General features: G+C 44.9%; 1 protein-coding gene across 1 annotated transcript in view; it reads right to left on the bottom strand.

The window, feature by feature from the left end:
- GAPDH (glyceraldehyde-3-phosphate dehydrogenase) overlaps positions 1-7,827 on the bottom strand; it is a 16,892-nt gene extending 9,065 nt beyond the window's left edge. Inside the window, exons 1-4 of the mRNA XM_077467120.1 lie at positions 7,723-7,827; positions 7,456-7,499; positions 2,635-2,734; positions 861-967 (exon numbers count right to left, since the gene is read on the bottom strand). Of these exons, the coding sequence (XP_077323246.1) occupies positions 861-967; positions 2,635-2,734; positions 7,456-7,478 (230 nt within the window). The 5' untranslated portion in view covers positions 7,479-7,499; positions 7,723-7,827. The remainder of the gene's footprint in view (positions 1-860; positions 968-2,634; positions 2,735-7,455; positions 7,500-7,722) is intronic.
- Between the last annotated feature and the right edge of the window lie 13,847 nt (positions 7,828-21,674).

Genomic DNA, 21,674 nt, shown 5'->3' with positions numbered 1-21,674 from the left:
AAACCCTTACAAGCCACTTTGACCTACAGGTAAGCCTAGATTAAGGCTTACCTGTAGGTCCAAGCAATATCTCCTAAACCTATATGGTTTAGGAGATATTCGCCCGAAAACGGGGACCGCTGTCTATGGTGCTTGCGCCGTAGACAGCTGCGCGCAGGCGCACTGATCGTGGCATTTCCAAGAATGGAGCTGCCGCGCGTGTCGGCTCCCGTGCGCATGCACTGGAGTGACGTCATCGCGGCTTCGCCGCTGTCATTCGGCGGAGCTGCGAGACGCCACCAGCAAGATGGATGCGGTGGACTACAGAGGACAGCGGTGACTTCGCTGGCTCCTGTGTCAGGTAAGTGACACATAATGGACTACTATGCAATGCGATGCGATGCATAGTAGTCCATTATGCTTTGCAGGGAATGAAAGAGGAAGTAAACTCATCAGGGTTTACTTCCTCTTTAAGCGCCTGGTAGGCAATTGGTTAAAGCACCATTTTAGCTACAAAAATGACATAACCCTCAAAATTTATCATAAGAAATAAAACGGTGACTTGCAATTTATGCCACAGGTTTAATAAAAAAAATTGTGGGGGGGTTTGTATATGAGATAGATATATATCCCAATTTTAATACAAGATTTTACACCGATCGCTTCCGCCATAAGCGCAGACACATGTTGGCAAGTGGTTTTAATACAGGAAGCTGTCATCTGAGGACAGAAGGGCGACTGGAAGGATCACTGGGTAAAACAGATGCAGCCTCCCCACCCCAGACCGGTAAGCTGCCGTTCCATTTTATACTCAAACCCAACAGCACCCAGTTTGGGTCATTATTCAGAGCCGGACAATTTTCTTAAGCCTCTGAACTCACTCGTTAGTCACGGTGATGGATTTGCCATTGATGATCAGCTTTCCGTTTTCAGCCTTCACATCTCCCTTGAAGCGTCCGTGGGTGGAGTCATACTTGAACATGTAGGTCTAGAAAGCAACAAACTTGTTTAATCATCTTGTAGCCACCAAGCCTGCCAAACCAGCCACATTACAATCTAAACATATGGAATTCTAAACAATGAAGGACCCCCCCCCCCCCAAAAAAAAAAAAAAAAAAAGGGTTTGGAATAGGAGGCGGTTGCTGATTTAAAGCAACTGTGGCCCTTTTAGAGACTCCTCATTTCCAACACTTCCTAATCTTCACCAAGTTGGCCAAAGCCTACAAACTGATTAGTCCCCCACTGTGTGCTCATCTGCTATGAAAAATGTCCTGTAACACCAGCACCACCACAGCAGGGGGGGCCACTGGCGCCTGTCCTGTAACGGCCAGCGCCACCGGGGGGGGGCCACTGGCGTCTGTCCTGTAACGGCCAGCGCCACCGGGGGGGGGGGCCACTGGCGTCTGTCCTGTAACGGCCAGCGCCACCGGGGGGGGGGGCCACTGGCGTCTGTCCTGTAACGGCCAGCGCCACCGGGGGGGGGGGGGGGGCCACTGGCGTCTGTCCTGTAACGGCCAGCGCCACCGGGGGGGGGGGGGGCCACTGGCGTCTGTCCTGTAACGGCCAGCGCCACCGGGGGGGGGGGGGGCCCACTGGCGTCTGTCCTGTAACGGCCAGCGCCACCGGGGGGGGGGGGGGCCACTGGCGTCTGTCCTGTAACGGCCAGCGCCACCAGGGGGGGGGGGGGGGGCCACTGGCGTCTGTCCTGTAACGGCCAGCGCCACCGGGGGGGGGGGGGGGCCACTGGCATCTGTCCAGTAACGGCCAGCGCCACCGGGGGGGGGGGGGGCCACTGGCGTCTGTCCTGTAACGGCCAGCGCCACCGGGGGGGGGGGGCCACTGGCGTCTGTCCTGTAACGGCCAGCGCCACCGGGGGGGGGGGCCACTGGCGTCTGTCCTGTAACGGCCAGCGCCACTGGGGGGGGGGCCACTGGCGTCTGTCCTGTAACGGCCAGCGCCACTGCAGCAGTGGTGAGGGGGGCCACTGGCGTCTGTCCTGTAACGGCCAGCACCACTAAGCAGGCATCTGACACTATGAGGTCTAAACCACTGAAGATTGTCTTTCAGCATGTGCTGACTGAAGTACTACACGGCTTATTTAAAAGCAAGCCAATTCTTCCTCCTAGCAACCCAACAAGTGTGCATATGTACACTTACCTTGCAAAGCACCTACTGCCTCCCAATATGCCATGGCCACACTCACCCTTGTTGTCCCATCATATCAAACTCTAGACCAGGGGGGTAATGAACCTCGGCTCTCCAGCCGTTTTGAAACTACAACTCTCATGAGACATTGCAAGACCCCAACAATCACAGGCATGACTCCTAGAGGCAGAGGCATGGCAGGATTTGTAGTTTCAAAACAGCTGGAGAGCCGAGGTTCCCTACCCCCTCTAGACCATAAGACACTGGGAACGGCAGTGATGGAGTTGAGTGGGCCCTGAATCTTATATGGAACTCTAGTCTACATAGAGCAGGACCTTCAGTTTGCATAAACCACACTAGGATCATTCCCAATTCTCCGATAAACCACAAGACAGGTTTGATATTGTGCTTCAACTTGGACATGTGTCTTTTCAACCTGACTAACTACGCAACTATGATATGGAAGCCAATCACGTTCTTGTCCCACAGACATCAAAAATGTTCACCTACCATGTATTGCGTGTCAATGAAGGGGTCATTGATGTGAACAACATCGACCTTTCCAGATGCAAAAGCAGCACGGGTCACCAGACGCCCGATACGCCCAAATCTAAGGAGAGAAGGTATTTGAAATACTTATATGTTGGAGCATGAGAGCAAAACATTTGGCTGTTTTAGCAAGTTGGTAAAAGCTATAAACCCTGACCCATGTTCTGTATGACCCCTCTCCCACCCCCCCCCCCCCAAAGTTTTGGTGGACCCATCAGCATTTTTGCCAAAAAGCACCATGCGCCTGGTGTACACCGCCTTTAAAGACATCCCTGGCAACCCAGACAAGTCCAAAAACCAAAATATTGGTGTGGTAGGGGGCTCAACAGAAAGTGCACTTTCATGGTAGCCAATCAGCTTCCAGGTTTTATTGTCAAAACTCAACTGAGCAAAGCTGATGTTAGTAGCTGATTGGAGCCAATAAGCCCCAATATCTGAGCAATTGGTCTGACCATCTTGCCAGGTCTGTAGATTAGGAGTCAGCCTACACAGGAGGATGTTCACAGCGCCACCACATGGTGAAGAACATGCGCATCCAGTCATTGGAAGTACTGGGTGCATCCCTGCCAACCAATGAGGAGCTAAAGAGTAAAAATTATATGATAGCGAAAGAGGGGTCCTCCTTGGGTAGGACTTTAATGGCACTAGAGTAGGAGTCACATCAATTCGATAAATATGACTCCCCCCCCCCCCCCCCCCTTTTAGAAAATTACAATAAAACCATGGAGTGTAGATAACTACAACACCCCTTTCACACCAGGGCGTTTTGCAGGCGCAAAAGCGTTAGAAATAGCGCCTGCAATCCACCCTAAAGAAGCTGCACCATTGTGTGTAGTGTGAAAGCCCCCCGAGGGCATTCACACTACAGCGGTGTGCTGGCATAAAAAAGTCCTAACAGCAGCTTCTTTGAATGAGTGGTGCGTTAACCGCTCCCCATTGAAATCAATGGGGCAGCACTGTAATGCCATCGGCAAAACGCCGCTATTGCCGGCTGTTTTAACCCTTTCGCGGCGGTAAAGGCACCCTGCTAGCGGCCGAAATGCACCGCAAATCCGGCGGTAAGAAATCACTAAAAATAGCTGCGTTTTACCGCCGACGCAATGGGCGGTGTGGTGTGAAAGGGGGTCTGATATCGCAAGTAGTCAAGAATGGAGGTTTAATTCAATCCTTCAACTGATGCCTCGGAGTCTACAAGAGATACCAAAATGCATCAGTTGAAGGCTCCAATTCAATCTCCATCCATTTTTACTACTTGCGATATCAGCTATGGTTGATATGTACACCCCGATATATTTTTAGAAATTACAAGAATAAAAACATGACAAATTTTTTCTATCCAATTGATGTGAGACTTCTACTCTAGTGCCATTAAAAGTCCTACCCAATGGGAACCCCCCCCCCCCAGTTTGTATATTGGCAATACGAAACAATCACTGCCATCTCCATTATATAAAAGATGGCAGTAGAGGCAATTTAAAGTGGAGGTAAACCCTAAAGTGGACCTTCCGCTCATCGGAACCCTCCCCCCCCTCCGGCGCCACAATTGGCACCTTTCAGGGGGGAGGGGGGGGGTGCAGGTACCTGTACAGTACAGATATTCTGCACCCACTTCCGGGATAGCTCTCTGCGGAAAGGGGCGTAGATTACGCCCCTTTCCGCAAGTCCCCCGCTGCCTGCTGTTAAACACACGGATCCCAGAGGCAGCGGGGACAGTCCTTATTGCGCAGCGCGACTCGCACATGCGCAGTAGGGAACCGGGAAATGAAGCCGAAAGGCTCCACTTCCTGATTCCCATACCCAAGATGGCGGCGGCAGCACCTGACAGACGATCGAGAGATCGGCTTCGGGCGCGCTGGACAGGTAAGTGTCACCATTTTAAAAGTCAGCAGCTGCAGTATTTGTAGCTGCTGGGTTTATAAAAGCGGAGTCCCGCTTTAAGAAAACTGGTTGCCTTGTCCTTCATAGAAGGGCAACCGTTACACGGGTTCCCTGTAAGAAATCTATTAGGGCCAATACTCCCTGCCCATAAAAATAAATTTAGTAGGTGAAAGACTAATTCATTGAAAACTTCAGAATACCTGTTGATCATGCAGCTTCCTGTGATCTACAATCCCCCCCCCCCCCATTGGAGAGAAAGATGGCATTTGTAACCCAAATCAGGAGAGCAGCCCTGGTGACACATCTGCTCCTCCATAGATAGAGGAGTCACCTCGGCTGCTCTCCTGATTTGGGCCAGAAATGCCATCAGGGTGACAACGTACGAGTTGTCACCCTTACACAGGAAGTGTTAATGGCAGGATCACCGGGTGAAATTACACATAAAAGGCCAGAAGGAATTGTGCCCCATTGTTGGCATCAGTGGGGTGGAATTGTGCCCCAAGAGCTGCATTATGCCCCAGTTGAGGCCACTGGTGTAACCCTTTTTTGTAGGATCTCAGTAGGCATTTGTAGAGGTGGGATGGAAGGTTTATATGGGATCTGTTAGGTCAGTGTAACGGGCAAGGGGGACACAAGAAAGATTCCCTTGTATGGATAATATAGCACCATGGATGGTGAGGAAGAGCTCTGGGTGGTGTACTGTAGTTTAGTTAGTTAAGACATCTAGGTGACCTCGGATGGTGACGGTGAGGAAAAGCTCTGGGTGGTGTACTGTAGTTTAGTTAGTGAAGACATCTAGGTGACCTCGGATGGTGAAGGTGAGGACCAGATACTTTAGGTGACAATTCCCGATGGGTCATTAGAGTCATGTGATATCTGAGGAGACCTCCGATGTTTTATTATTAGGTAGATGACCTCTAAAATTCGGTAATTTGATTCTAGTCACCGGTTTCAGGAAGAGGCTTTGGAAATCCTTTCTACGCTCCAGTGACCTTTGCCTTCAAAGCCAAGTGCTGGGTCAGCATTGCAGCCGGGATGAATAGACCTCAAGCTTTCCCAGACACCCAAAGACAACATGTTATTACAGCCCGACATACCTCTAGTGCAATGCCCTGCAGGCCGGACTTAAAAAATAAAAAAAATCCTAGGGAGCGAGGCGACGCCTCCCGGCAAAGGCAAAGTTCACCGGCTGAGTGTGCAAAATGTAGACAAACAGGAAAAGTGTCGCCACGGGCGAGGGCGAGGACAAAGCAGGCAGGTCTCTAGGAGACGGGGGGGGGGGAATCACGTTATTGGCAAGCGAAAGCTCGCCAAAATTACACATGCCAGTAACCAGGAGAAGGAACCCCTCCCCTCCCCCTCCTGTCCTTTCCCTTAGCCAGGCAGCTGGCGTTGGGCTATAAATAGGAGACCTACTTTACGCCGATGAAAAGGGCAGAGGAGATGGAGGACGCGGCGCTCTCGGATGGATGTCATTTTAGATGACACTATCTGCAGAGAAGAATTTCCAGAGCCTCGCACCTCGATGTCCCCCCCCCCCCCCCCCCACCTCCATGGACGTGCAGATCGACCACGAGAGGCGGATGTGAGTCAGCTCCAACCTCCCTTGTGCAAGTGATTCAGTAACTGAAAGGAGGAGGTGGGGGGGAAAGAACATGCTCATTACCCCCTCCCCCACAGACACACCCCTACACGGGGCAGGTATGATGCAAACCAGCAGAGGGACCACAAAGCCCTCCAGAGACGAGATGTCCTGGATGAGACTGCGACCTTGAGGTGCCCTTGAAGCTGGCAGGGGGGGGGGTGCTGATGGCGCATCTATCACCCTGCAGAGGGAGGTGCAAGAGGAAACTGCAGAGGATGTAGAAGGGGGTGTGACTCCGACAGACATGACTGCGTTGTATGGCGAGGCTGCTGCAAGGGGTTAATGAGGAGCATTGCTTGAGATCTTCTAAATGAAAGATGGACCATTCGCCTGGTGAGCAAACATGGGGGCGCTACGGCTGGAGAAGAGCAGGGAGCGTCTATATAAAGGAGGAGGAGATCTTCCATGGGGGGGGACCGTTCTCCTGGGGACTCAGTTGAGCAAATATGATGCAAAACTGAAGCCCTGCGATGGAAGAGAAAGCCATGGAGAGTCCTTCACAAGACTTCAAGGGGGGTTATGAGGAGCCATCTGAGGATTTTACAATGCTAGTGGACCCCAGGAAGGGGTGTAGGACAGACCAGGGGGGGGGGTTCAAATCAGCAGGTGGACAGAGTGCAGGTGACATACAAAGTAGGAGCCATATAGAGAGAAACGTTCTCTGTAGGACAGAAGATCCCAACAACCACCACGCCTCTAGTCCACCACACATCAAAGATGGAGCTCAGGCTCTGCAATCTTTTACTGGACATTAACCCTTCAGCCCCCACCACCCCCCCCCCCCCCAACATTAACCCTTCAGCCCCCACCACCCCCCCCAACATTAACCCTTCAGCCCCCACCACCCCCCCCCCCCCCAACATTAACCATTCAGCCCCCACCACCCCCCCCCCCAACATTAACCCTTCAGCCCCCACCCACCCCCCACCCCCAACATTAACCCTTCAGCCCCCACCACCCCCAGACATAACCATTTGGCTCCTTTTAAACCCTACTGAACATTAATGCTTTCCAATCTCACAGAGGAACTGAATCCCCCCCCCCCCCCATTTGAAAATTAAGAAAAAACAGTCATGACGTAGCACCTCACCCCATCTACACAGGTGAGGGCACACCCCAGAGGGGAGGGGGGGGGGGGGGGGAGTCTTGGCATAGGGCCAGTGGCGCACCATGGCAGCAGATACCCAGAGGGGGCAACAAATGTCCTATAAATGTCACATTTCATGGAGGATCAGAGAAGGCGACAGATCACCACTCACCCATTGATGCCGACCTTCACCATGATGTCAGATGTCTGTAGTTTCTGCTAAGAAAAGAGATGAATAAATATTGTACTAAAATACAACCAACCCCAACTAGGAATTACCCCCACCCAGAGATACCCCCCATCACCACAGATACCCCAACCTCCTCCCCCCACCAGGGAGACCTGGCTACAGAGCAATAAAGTACATGCCACAGGTAGTACAACCAGCACCCGGCTTTACATCCGTCTCCCCCCCCCCCCCCGTGCTGTTCCTCCTCACCTGCCGGTCTCTCTCACACTGTCCTGCTGCAGATGCTCGGATCACGCCGGAGCCGCCCTATATACTACTCCCGCTGCTCACCCCGCCTACCAGCAGCCTCCTGCCAATCAGTGGGCGCGGAGATATTCCGTCACTTCTCAGCTCTGACATCCCCATGCCCGAGGTACGTGCTACCGTATCACTGCGAGTAGACGCGCACCGCCCCTTTTTCCGTCCGCCATCTTCAATTACCGTATTTACTCCTCCCCGTGTGCTGCCCTGCTGTGGGGTGTGAGAGACTGTACTGTGGATTATGTGACCCCCTCAAATACTGCCCCACACCCCCCAATACCACATGCACCCCCTTATACCCCCACCACTACCACCCCTCTCTCTAATACCCCCATAATACCCCCTACACCCCTCTAACACCCCCATAACACCACTACACCCCTCTAATATCATCAACATCCCTCTAATACCCCCATAACACCACCTACACCCCTCTAATACCCCATAACACCACCTACACCCCTCTAATATCTACACCCCTCTAATACCACCTACACCCTCTAATATCATCTACATCCCTCTAATACCACCTACACCCCTCTAATACCCCCATAACACCACCTCAACCCCTCTAATACCTCATAACACCACCTCACCCCTCTAATACCCTCATAACACCACCTACACCCCTCTAATACCCTCATAACACCACCTACACCCCTCTAATACCCCCATAACACCACCTACACCCTCTAATACCCTCATAACACCACCTACACCCCTCTAACACCCCCGTAACACCACCTACACCCCTCTAACACCCCCATAACACCACTTACACCCCTCTAATATCATCACATCCCTCTAATACCCCCATAACACCACCTACACCCCTCTAATACCACCTACACCCCTCTAAAACCACCTACACCCCTCTAATATCATCTACATCCCTCTAATACCACCTAACACCCCTCTAATTACCCCCATAACACCACCTACACCCCTCTAATACCCTCATAACGACCACCTACACCCCTCTAACACCCCCATAACACCACCTACACCCCTCTAATATCTACACCCCTCTAATACCACCTACACCCCTCTAATATCATCTACATCCCTCTAATACCACCTACACCCCTCTAATACCCCCATAACACCACCTACACCCCTCTAATACCCTCATAACACCACCTACACCCCTCTAATACCCCCATACACCACCTACACCCCTCTAATATCTACACCCCTCTAATACCACCTACACCCCTCTAATATCATCTACATCCCTCTAATACCACCTACACCCCTCTATCCCATACCCCCATAACACCACCACCCCTCTAATACCCTCATAACACCACCTACACCCCTCTAATACCCCCATAACACCACTACACCCCTAATTACCTACACCCCTCTAAGTATCACCTACACTAATATACTCTAACCACTACCCCTCTAATACCCCCATAACACCACCTACACCCCTCTAATACCCTCATAACACCACCTACACCCCTCTAACACCCCCATAACACCACCTACACCCCTCTAATATCATCTACATCCCTCTAATACCACCTACACCCCTCTAATATCATCTACATCCCTCTAATACCACCTACACCCCTCTAATACCCCCATAACACCACCTACACCCCTCTAATACCCTCATAACACCACCTACACCCCTCTAACACCCCCCTAACACCACCTACACCCCTCTAATACCACCTTACACCCCTCTAATATCATCTACATCCCTCTAATACCACCTACACCCCCATAACACCACCTACACCCCTCTAATACCCTCATACACCACCTACACCCCTCTAACACCCCCATAACACCACCTACACCCTCTAATATCATCTACATCCCTCTAATACCACCTACACCCCTCTAATACCCCCATAACACCACCTACACCCCTCTAATACCCCCATAACACCACCTACACCCCTCTAATATCTACACCCCTCTAATACCACCTACACTTCTCTAATATCATCTACATCCCTCTAATACCACCTACACCCCTCTAATACCCCCATAACACCACCTACACCCCTCTAATACCCTCATAACACCACCTACACCCCTCTAACACCCCCGTAACACCACCTACACCCCTCTAATACCACCTACACCCCTCTAATATCATCTACATCCCTCTAATACCACCTACACCCCTCTAATATCATCTACATCCCTCTAATACCACCTACACCCCCATAACACCACCTACACCCCTCTAATACCCTCATAACACCACCTACACCCCTCTAACACCCCCATAACACCACCTACACCCCTCTAATACCCTCATAACACCACCTACACCCCTCTAACACCCCCGTAACACCACCTACACCCCTCTAATACCACCTACACCCCTCTAATATCATCTACATCCCTCTAATACCACCTACACCCCCATAACACCACCTACACCCCTCTAATACCCTCATAACACCACCTACACCCCTCTAACACCCCCATAACACCACCTACACCCCTCTAATATCATCTACATCCCTCTAATACCACCTACACCCCTCTAATACCCCCATAACACCACCTACACCCCTCTAATACCCCCATAACACCACCTACACCCCTCTAATATCTACACCCCTCTAATACCACCTACACCCCTCTAATATCATCTACATCCCTCTAATACCACCTACACCCCTCTAATACCCCCATAACACCACCTACACCCCTCTAATACCCTCATAACACCACCTACACCCCTCTAACACCCCCGTAACACCACCTACACCCCTCTAATACCACCTACACCCCTCTAATATCATCTACATCCCTCTAATACCACCTACACCCCTCTAATATCATCTACATCCCTCTAATACCACCTACACCCCCATAACACCACCTACACCCCTCTAATACCCTCATAACACCACCTACACCCCTCTAACACCCCCATAACACCACCTACACCCCTCTAATATCATCTACATCCCTCTAATACCACCTACACCCCTCTAATACCACCTACACCCCTCTAATATCATCTACAACCCTCTAATACCATCTACATCCCTCTAATACCACCTACACCGCTCTAATACCACCTACACCCCTCTAATACCCCCATAACACCACCTATACCCCTCTAATACCCTCATAACACCACCTACACCCCTCTAATACCCCCATAACACCACCTACACCCCTCTAATACCCTCATAACACCACCTGCACCCCTCTAATACCCCCATAACACCACCTACACCCCTCTAATACCCCCAACACCACCTACACCCCTCTAATACCCCCTAATACCACTTACACATCCCTCTAATGCCACCTACACCCCTCTAATATCATCTATATCCCTCTAATACCCCCATAACACCACCTACACCTCTCTAATAACCCCTAATACCACCTACACCCCTCTAATACCCCCATAACACGACCTACACCCCTCTAATACCCCCATAACACGACCTACACCCCTCTAATACCCCCATAACATGACCTACACCCCTCTAATACCACCTACACCCCTCTAATACCCCCATAACACCACCTACACCCCTCTAATACCTCTGAATACTACCTACACCCCTCTAATACCAACTACACCCCTCTAAACCCCCATAACACCACCTACACCCATATAATACCATCTACACCCCCTAATACCCCCATAAACACCACCTACACCCCTCTAATAACCTATAACTCCACCTACACCCCTCTAATAGCCCCATAACATCACCTAAACTGCTATAATACCCCCCATAACACCACCTACAACCCTAACATCCTCCCTGTTGCCCTCTCCTCCCCACTCTTCCTCAGACCCTTCACATCCTCCATGCTGCACTATCTGACCTCCAATCCCTCCGGCCTACATTCTTTACTTACCCCCAATAGTGGTGTTCTGTCGTTGTTTCATGTGTGTCTTTTGTGTGTGTGTGTGTGTCTCCAGACCTTTTGTTTGTTCTTAGTGTTGGGTGTGGAACTGCTGTCATTTTATTATTGATCTTTTTTTCAATAAATTGAATTAAATTATTTATTAATTTACCTTGTTTATCAATTTATTTTCAGCCCAGTAATTGATCCCCAGGACTTTTTTATGTGACACTTTTACACCGAGTCATCTCTCTGACACAGGGCACAATTTCTTCTATGTGCTCTTCTTTGTCACTCAGTGTGTGGAACAATACCGGTGAGTATTTGGTGATACCCCAATTTCTTTGGTTCCCTTCCCTCCCATTTTGTTATTTACCCCCCCCCCCCCGTCCTACAATCCTTACTTCCCCTCAGCCTACAATCTTTACTTCCCCCCGGATCTTAAGTGTTCACATCCCCGGCCTACAATGTTTACATCCCTCCCCAGCCTACACTACAATGTTTACATCCCTCCCCAGCCTACAATGTTTACATCCCTCCCCAGCCTACACTACAATGTTTACATCCCTCCCCAGCCTACACTACAATGTTTACATCCCCCCAGCCTACACTACAATGTTTACATCCCCCCAGCCTACACTACAATGTTTACATCCCTCCCCAGCCTACACTACAATGTTTACATCCCTCCCCAGCCTACATTGTTCACATCCTCCAGCCTACAATGTTTACTTCCCCCAGCCTACAATGTTTACATCCCCCGCCCTACATTATTATAACCTTGTTTTAAGCGTCCATGTATGTCCTCCCAAGAATGCGCCACCTGCGGGCACCCCCCGTGGGGGCGGGCATGGCACGCTCTGTGATCCCGGCCCCTTAACACATGATCAGTTGTCAGCCAATGGCAGCTGATCATGTGATGTAAAACAGAAGATCGGAAGTGGCTTTTTTCTTTTCTCCTCAGCATGAAGAGAAAACAAAAAGCCGATTTCCTTCTTCTGTCAGAGGAACATCGTCCATCACACGGACACCCACTGCTGCTAAGGCAGTGCCACCTGCCTGTGCACAACAGTGCCACCTACCAGTGCTGCCTATCAGTGCCACCTACCAGTGCTGCCTATTAGTGCCCACCAGTGCCACCTACCAGTGCATATCAGTGTTGCCTATCAGTGCCACCTGCAAGTGCCCAACCGTGCCACATATCAGTGCTGCCTATTAGTACCCACCAGTGCCACCTGCCAGTGCCCACCAGTGCCACCTACCAGTGCTGCATATTAGTGCCCACCAGTGCCACCTACCGGTGCATATCAGTGCTGCCTATTAGTGCCCACCAGTGCCACCTACCAGTGCATATCAGTGCTGCCTATCAGTGCCCACTAGTGCCACATATCAGTGCTGCCTATTAGTACCCACCAGTGCTACCTGCCAGTGCCCAACAGTGCCATCTACCAGTGCATATCAGTGCTGCCTATCAGTGTCCACCAGTGCCACCTAACAGTGCATATTAGTGTTGCCTAGCAGTGCCCACTAGAGCCACCTATCAATGCCCACCAGTACCATCTGTCAGTGCCACCTACCAGTGTATATTAGTGCCTCAACATCAGTGCCCACAAGTGCCACCTGCCAGTGCATATTAGTGCCGCCTATCAGTTCCACCTATTAATGCCCATCAGTGCTACCTATCAGTGCCACCTCACATGTTGAGGCTCTCACATTTTTTCTTTTGCACTTAATAAGTGATTGTTGATTTTCTTTTATTGTTGATATATGTTGTGTACAGTGTATGTATGTTGTGTATAGAGGCGATGTATACAGTATATGTATGTTGTGTATAGAGGCGATGTATACAGTATATGTATGTTGTGTATAGAGGCGATGTATACAGTATATGTATGTTGTGTATAGAGGCGATGTATACAGTGTATGTATGTTGTGTATAGAGGTGATGTATACAGTGTATGTATGTTGTGTATAGAGGTGATGTATACAGTATATGTATGTTGTGTATAGAGGTGATGTATACAGTGTATGTATGTTGTGTATAGAGGCAATGTATACAGTATATGTATGTTGTGTATAGAGGCGATGTATACAGTGTATGTATGTTGTGTATAGAAGCGATGTATACAGTGTATGTATGTTGTGTATAGAGGTGATGTATACAGTGTATGTATGTTGTGTATAGAGGCGATGTATACAGTGTATGTATGTTGTGTATAGAGGCGATGTATACAGTGTATGTATGTTGTGTATAGAGGCGATGTATACAGTGTATGTATGTTGTGTATAGAGGTGATGTATACAGTGTATGTATGTTGTGTATAGAGGCGATGTATACAGTATATGTATGTTGTGTATAGAGGTGATGTATACAGTGTATGTATGTTGTGTATAGAGGTGATGTATACAGTATATGTATGTTGTGTATAGAGGTGATGTATACAGTGTATGTATGTTGTGTATAGAGGTGATGTATACAGTGTATGTATGTTGTGTATAGAGGCGATGTATACAGTATATGTATGTTGTGTATAGAGGTGATGTATACAGTGTATGTATGTTGTGTATAGAGGTGATGTATACAGTATATGTATGTTGTGTATAGAGGTGATGTATACAGTATATGTATGTTGTGTATAGAGGTGATGTATACAGTGTATGTATGTTGTGTATAGAGGCGATGTATACAGTGTATGTATGTTGTGTATAGAGGCGATGTATACAGTATATGTATGTTGTGTATAGAGGTGATGTATACAGTGTATGTATGTTGTGTATAGAGGTGATGTATACAGTATATGTATGTTGTGTATAGAGGTGATGTATACAGTATATGTATGTTGTGTATAGAGGTGATGTATACAGTATATGTATGTTGTGTATAGAGGTGATGTATACAGTGTATGTATGTTGTGTATAGAGGCGATGTATACAGTATATGTATGTTGTGTATAGAGGTGATGTATACAGTGTATGTATGTTGTGTATAGAGGCGATGTATACAGTATATGTATGTTGTGTATAGAGGTGATGTATACAGTGTATGTATGTTGTGTATAGAGGTGATGTATACAGTATATGTATGTTGTGTATAGAGGCGATGTATACAGTATATGTATGTTGTGTATAGAGGCGATGTATACAGTATATGTATGTTGTGTATAGAGGTGATGTATACAGTGTATGTATGTTGTGTATAGAGGTGATGTATACAGTGTATGTATGTTGTGTATAGAGGCGATGTATACAGTATATGTATGTTGTGTATAGAGGTGATGTATACAGTGTATGTATGTTGTGTATAGAGGTGATGTATACAGTGTATGTATGTTGTGTATAGAGGTGATGTATACAGTATATGTATGTTGTGTATAGAGGTGATGTATACAGTGTATGTATGTTGTGTATAGAGGCGATGTATACAGTGTATGTATGTTGTGTATAGAGGTGATGTATACAGTATATGTATGTTGTGTATAGAGGTGATGTATACAGTGTATGTATGTTGTGTATAGAGGTGATGTATACAGTATATGTATGTTGTGTATAGAGGTGATGTATACAGTATATGTATGTTGTGTATAGAGGCGATGTATACAGTATATGTATGTTGTGTATAGAGGCGATGTATACAGTATATGTATGTTGTGTATAGAGGTGATGTATACAGTATATGTATGTTGTGTATAGAGGTGATGTATACAGTGTATGTATGTTGTGTATAGAGGTGATGTATACAGTATATGTATGTTGTGTATAGAGGTGATGTATACAGTGTATGTATGTTGTGTATAGAGGCGATGTATACAGTATATGTATGTTGTGTATAGAGGCGATGTATACAGTGTATGTATGTTGTGTATAGAGGCGATGTATACAGTATATGTATGTTGTGTATAGAGGTGATGTATACAGTGTATGTATGTTGTGTATAGAGGTGATGTATACAGTGTATGTATGTTGTGTATAGAGGTGATGTATACAGTAGTGTATGTATGTTGTGTATAGAGGTGATGTATACAGTAGTGTATGTATGTTGTGTAAGAGGTGATGTATACAGTATATGTATGTTGTGTACAGAGGTGATGTATACAGTGTATGTATGTGTGTATAGAGGTGATGTATACAGTGTATGTATGTTGTGTATAGAGGTGATGTATACAGTGTATGTATGTTGTGTATAGAGGTGATGTATACAGTATATGTATGTTGTGTATAGAGGTGATGTATACAGTGTATGTATGTTGTGTATAGAGGTGATGTATACAGTGTATGTATGTTGTGTACAGAGGTGATGTATACAGTGTATGTATGTTGTGTATAGAGGTGATGTATACAGTGTATGTATGTTGTGTATAGAGGTGATGTATACAGTATATGTATGTTGTGTATAGAGGTGATGTATACAGTGTATGTATGTTGTGTATAGAGGTGATGTATACAGTGTATGTATGTTGTGTATAGAGGTGATGTATACAGTGTATGTATGTTGTGTATAGAGGCGATGTATACAGTATATGTATGTTGTGTATAGAGGTGATGTATACAGTGTATGTATGTTGTGTATAGAGGTGATGTATACAGTAGTGTATGTATGTTGTGTATAGAGGCGATGTATACAGTATATGTATGTTGTGTATAGAGGCGATGTATACAGTATATGTATGTTGTGTATAGAGGCGATGTATACAGTATATGTATGTTGTGTATAGAGGTGATGTATACAGTGTATGTATGTTGTGTATAGAGGTGATGTATACAGTATATGTATGTTGTGTATAGAGGTGATGTATACAGTAGTGTATGTATGTTGTGTATAGAGGTGATGTATACAGTAGTGTATGTATGTTGTGTATAGAGGTGATGTATACAGTAGTGTATGTATGTTGTGTATTAGAGGTGATGTATACAGTGTATGTATGTTGTGTATAGAGGTGATGTATACAGTGTATGTATGTTGTGTATAGAGGTGATGTATACAGTGTATGTATGTTGTGTATAGAGGTGATGTATACAGTGTATGTATGTTGTATAGAGGTGATGTATACAGTGTATGTATGTTGTGTATAGAGGTGATGTATACAGTGTATGTATGTTGTGTATAGAGGTGATGTATACAGTGTATGTATGTTGTGTATAGAGGTGATGTATACAGTGTATGTATGTTGTGTATAGAGGTGATGTATACAGTAGTGTATGTATGTTGTGTATAGAGGTGATGTATACAGTAGTGTATGTATGTTGTGTATAGAGGTGATGTATACAGTGTATGTATGTTGTGTATAGAGGCGATGTATACAGTATATGTATGTTGTGTATAGAGGTGATGTATACAGTGTATGTATGTTGTGTATAGAGGTGATGTATACAGTGTATGTATGTTGTGTATAGAGGTGATGTATACAGTGTATGTATGTTGTGTATAGAGGTGATGTATACAGTGTATGTATGTTGTGTACAGAGGTGATGTATACAGTATATGTATGTTGTGTATAGAGGTGATGTATACAGTGTATGATGTTGTGTATAGAAGCGATGTATACAGTATATGTATGTTGTGTATAGAGGTGATGTATACAGTGTATGTATGTTGTGTATAGAAGCGATTGTATACAGTATATGTATGTTGTGTATAGAGGTGATGTATACAGTATATGTATGTTGTGTATAGAGGTGATGTATACAGTGTATGTATGTTGTGTATAGAGGTGATGTATACAGTGTATGTATGTTGTGTATAGAGGTGATGTATACAGTGTATGTATGTTGTGTATAGAGGTGATGTATACAGTGTATGTATGTTGTGTATAGAAGCGATGTATACAGTGTATGTATGTTGTGTATAGAGCGATGTATACAGTATATGTATGTTGTGTATAGAGGTGATGTATACAGTGTATGTATGTTGTGTATAGAGGTGATATACAGTATATGTATGTTGTGTACAGAGGTGATGTATACAGTGTATGTATGTTGTGTATAGAGGTGATGTATACAGTGTATGTATTGTTGTGTATAGAGGTGATGTATACAGTGTATGTATGTTGTGTATAGAGGTGATGTATACAGTGTATGTATGTTGTGTATAGAAGCGATGTATACAGTATATGTATGTTGTGTATAGAGGTGATGTATACAGTATATGTATGTTGTGTATAGAGGTGATGTATACAGTGTATGTATGTTGTGTACAGAGGTGATGTATACAGTATATGTATGTTGTGTATAGAGGTGATGTATACAGTGTATGTATGTTGTGTATAGACGATGTATACAGTATATGTATGTTGTGTATAGAGGTGATGTATACAGTGTATGTATGTTGTGTATAGAAGCGATGTATACAGTATATGTATGTTGTGTATAGAGGTGATGTATACAGTATATGTATGTTGTGTATAGAGGTGATGTATACAGTGTATGTATGTTGTGTATAGAGGTGATGTATAACAGTGTATGTATGTTGTGTATAGAGGTGATGTATACAGTGTATGTATGTGTGTATAGAAGGTGATGTATACAGTTATGTATGTTGTGTATAGAAGATGTATACAGTGTATGTATGTTGTGTATAGAAGCGATGTATACAGTATATGTATTGTGTATAGAGGTGATGTATACAGTGTATGTATGTATGTGTATAGAGGTGATGTATACAGTATATGTATGTTGTGTATAGAGGTGTGTATACAGTATATGTATGTTGTGTATAGAGGTGATGTATACAGTGTATGTATGTTGTGTATAGAGGTGATGTATACAGTGTATGTATGTTGTGTACAGAGGTGATGTATACAGTATATGTATGTTGTGTATAGAGTGATGTATACAGTGTATGTATGTTGTGTATAGAGGTGATGTATACAGTATATGTATGTTGTGTATAGAGGTGATGTATACAGTGTATGTATGTTGTGTACAGAGGTGATGTATACAGTGTATGTATGTTGTGTATAGAGGTGATGTATACAGTATATGTATGTTGTGTATAGAGGTGATGTATACAGTGTATGTATGTTGTGTATAGAGGTGATGTATACAGTGTATGTATGTTGTGTATAGAAGCGATGTATACAGTGTATGTATGTTGTGTATAGAAGCGATGTATACAGTATATGTATGTTGTGTATAGAGGTGATGTATACAGTGTATGTATGTTGTGTATAGAGGTGATGTATACAGTATATGTATGTTGTGTACAGAGGTGATGTATACAGTGTATGTATGTTGTGTATAGAGGTGATGTATACAGTATATGTATGTTGTGTATAGAGGTGATGTATACAGTATATGTATGTGTGTATAGAGGTGATGTATACAGTGTATGTATGTTGTGTATAGAGGTGATGTATACAGTGTATGTATGTTGTGTACAGAGGTGATGTATACAGTATATGTATGTTGTGTATAGAGGTGATGTATACAGTGTATGTATGTTGTGTATAGAGGTGATGTATACAGTATATGTATGTTGTGTATAGAGGTGATGTATACAGTGTATGTATGTTGTGTACAGAGGTGATGTATACAGTGTATGTATGTTGTGTATAGAGGTGATGTATACAGTATATGTATGTTGTGTATAGAGGTGATGTATACAGTGTATGTATGTTGTGTATAGAGGTGATGTATACAGTGTATGTATGTTGTGTATAGAAGCGATGTATACAGTGTATGTATGTTGTGTATAGAAGCGATGTATACAGTATATGTATGTTGTGTATAGAGGTGATGTATACAGTGTATGTATGTTGTGTATAGAGGTGATGTATACAGTATATGTATGTTGTGTACAGAGGTGATGTATACAGTGTATGTATGTTGTGTATAGAGGTGATGTATACAGTATATGTATGTTGTGTATAGAGGTATAGACTAGGAGGTGAAGTGTCTCTTGCAGTGATGTATGAAGTGATTTCTCCCCTCCTCGGGGTCTGGGGGGTCCCACGTGTGACCACATGTGAAGACATCATTATTCGGCGGCGCCTTTGTCGGCCTACAGAAGAGAACAGAAGTAATGTGGAAATGAATTGACGCTCCAACAGACAATTAAGGCCACGAGGCCGCGAGTCGTGACAGTAACCCGCGTGATACCGACAGAAGACAACTGTATAACATGACAGAGAGCTGTATATAAGAGGGTTACACTTTCTATATACCCCAATACACAACTTTTATATAGTAGTACACAACCTTTCTATATACCCCCAAGTAACACAACCTTTCTATAATACACATCCTTTCTATCCTTTCTATATACCCCCAAATGCACAACCTTTCTATATACCCCCAATACACAACCTTTCTATATACCCCCAATACACAACCTTTCTATATACCCCCAATACACAACCTTTCTATATACCCCAATACACAACCTTTCTATATACCCCCAATACACAACCTTTCTATATACCCCCAATACACAACCTTTCTATATACACAACCTTTCTATATACCCCCAATACACAACCTTTCTATATACCCCCAATGCACAACCTTTCTATATCCCCCGTATACACAACCTTTCTATATACCCCCAATACACAACCTTTCTATATACCCCATATACACAACCTTTCTATATACCCGAAATACACAACCTTTCTATATACCCCGTATACACAACCTTTCTATATACCCCCAATACACAACCTTTCTATATACCCCCAATACACAACCTTTCTATATACCCCCAATACACAACCTTTCTATATACACAACCTTTCTATATACCCCCAATACACAACCTTTCTATATACACAACCTTTCTATATACCCCCAATACACAACCTTTCTATATACCCCCAATGCACAACCTTTCTATATCCCCCGTATACACAACCTTTCTATATACCCCCAATACACAACCTTTCTATATACCCCATATACACAACCTTTCTATATACCCCGAATACACAACCTTTCTATATACCCCCAATACACAACCTTTCTATATACCCCCAATACACAACCTTTCTATATACCCCCAATACACAACCTTTCTATATACCCCCAATACACAACCTTTCTATATACCCCCAATACACAACCTTTCTATATACCCCCAATACACAACCTTTCTATATACCCCCAATACACAACCTTTCTATATACACAACCTTTCTATATACCCCCAACACACAACCTTTCTATATACCCCCAATGCACAACCTTTCTATATCCCCCCAATACACAACCTTTCTATATACCCCATATACACAACCTTTCTATATACCCCCAATACACAACCTTTCTATATACCCCCAATGCACAACCTTTCTATATCCCCCGTATACACAACCTTTCTATATACCCCCAATACACAACCTTTCTATATACCCCATATACACAACCTTTCTATATACCCGAAATACACAACCTTTCTATATACCCCCAATGCACAACCTTTCTATATCCCCCGTATACACAACCTTTCTATATACCCCCAATACACAACCTTTCTATATACCCCATATACACAACCTTTCTATATACCCGAAATACACAACCTTTCTATATACCCCGTATACACAACCTTTCTATATACCCCCAATACACAACCTTTCTATATACCCCGAATACACAACCTTTCTATATACCCCCAATACACAACCTTTCTATATACCCCCAATACACAACCTTTCTATATACCCCCAATACACAACCTTTCTATATACCCCCAATACACAACCTTTCTATATACCCCCAATACACAACCTTTCTATATACACAACCTTTCTATATACCCCCAATACACAACCTTTCTATATACCCCCAATGCACAACCTTTCTATATCCCCCCAATACACAACCTTTCTATATACCCCATATACACAACCTTTCTATATACCCGAAATACACAACCTTTCTATATACCCCGTATACACAACCTTTCTATATACCCCCAATACACAACCTTTCTATATACCCCCAATACACAACCTTTCTATATACCCCCAATACACAACCTTTCTATATACACAACCTGTCAAATAACCCCCAATACACAACCTTTCTATATACCCCCAATACACCTATATTACCCCAATACA

The sequence above is a fragment of the Lithobates pipiens genome, unplaced genomic scaffold, assembly GCF_037356315.1.
Source record: "Lithobates pipiens isolate NorthernLeopardFrog02 unplaced genomic scaffold, aLitPip1_a1.2 Scaffold_47, whole genome shotgun sequence".
Lineage (NCBI taxonomy): Eukaryota > Metazoa > Chordata > Amphibia > Anura > Ranidae > Lithobates > Lithobates pipiens.
The sequence above is the reverse complement of the archived record's forward strand: the minus strand, read 5'-3'. Positions and strand labels throughout refer to the sequence as shown.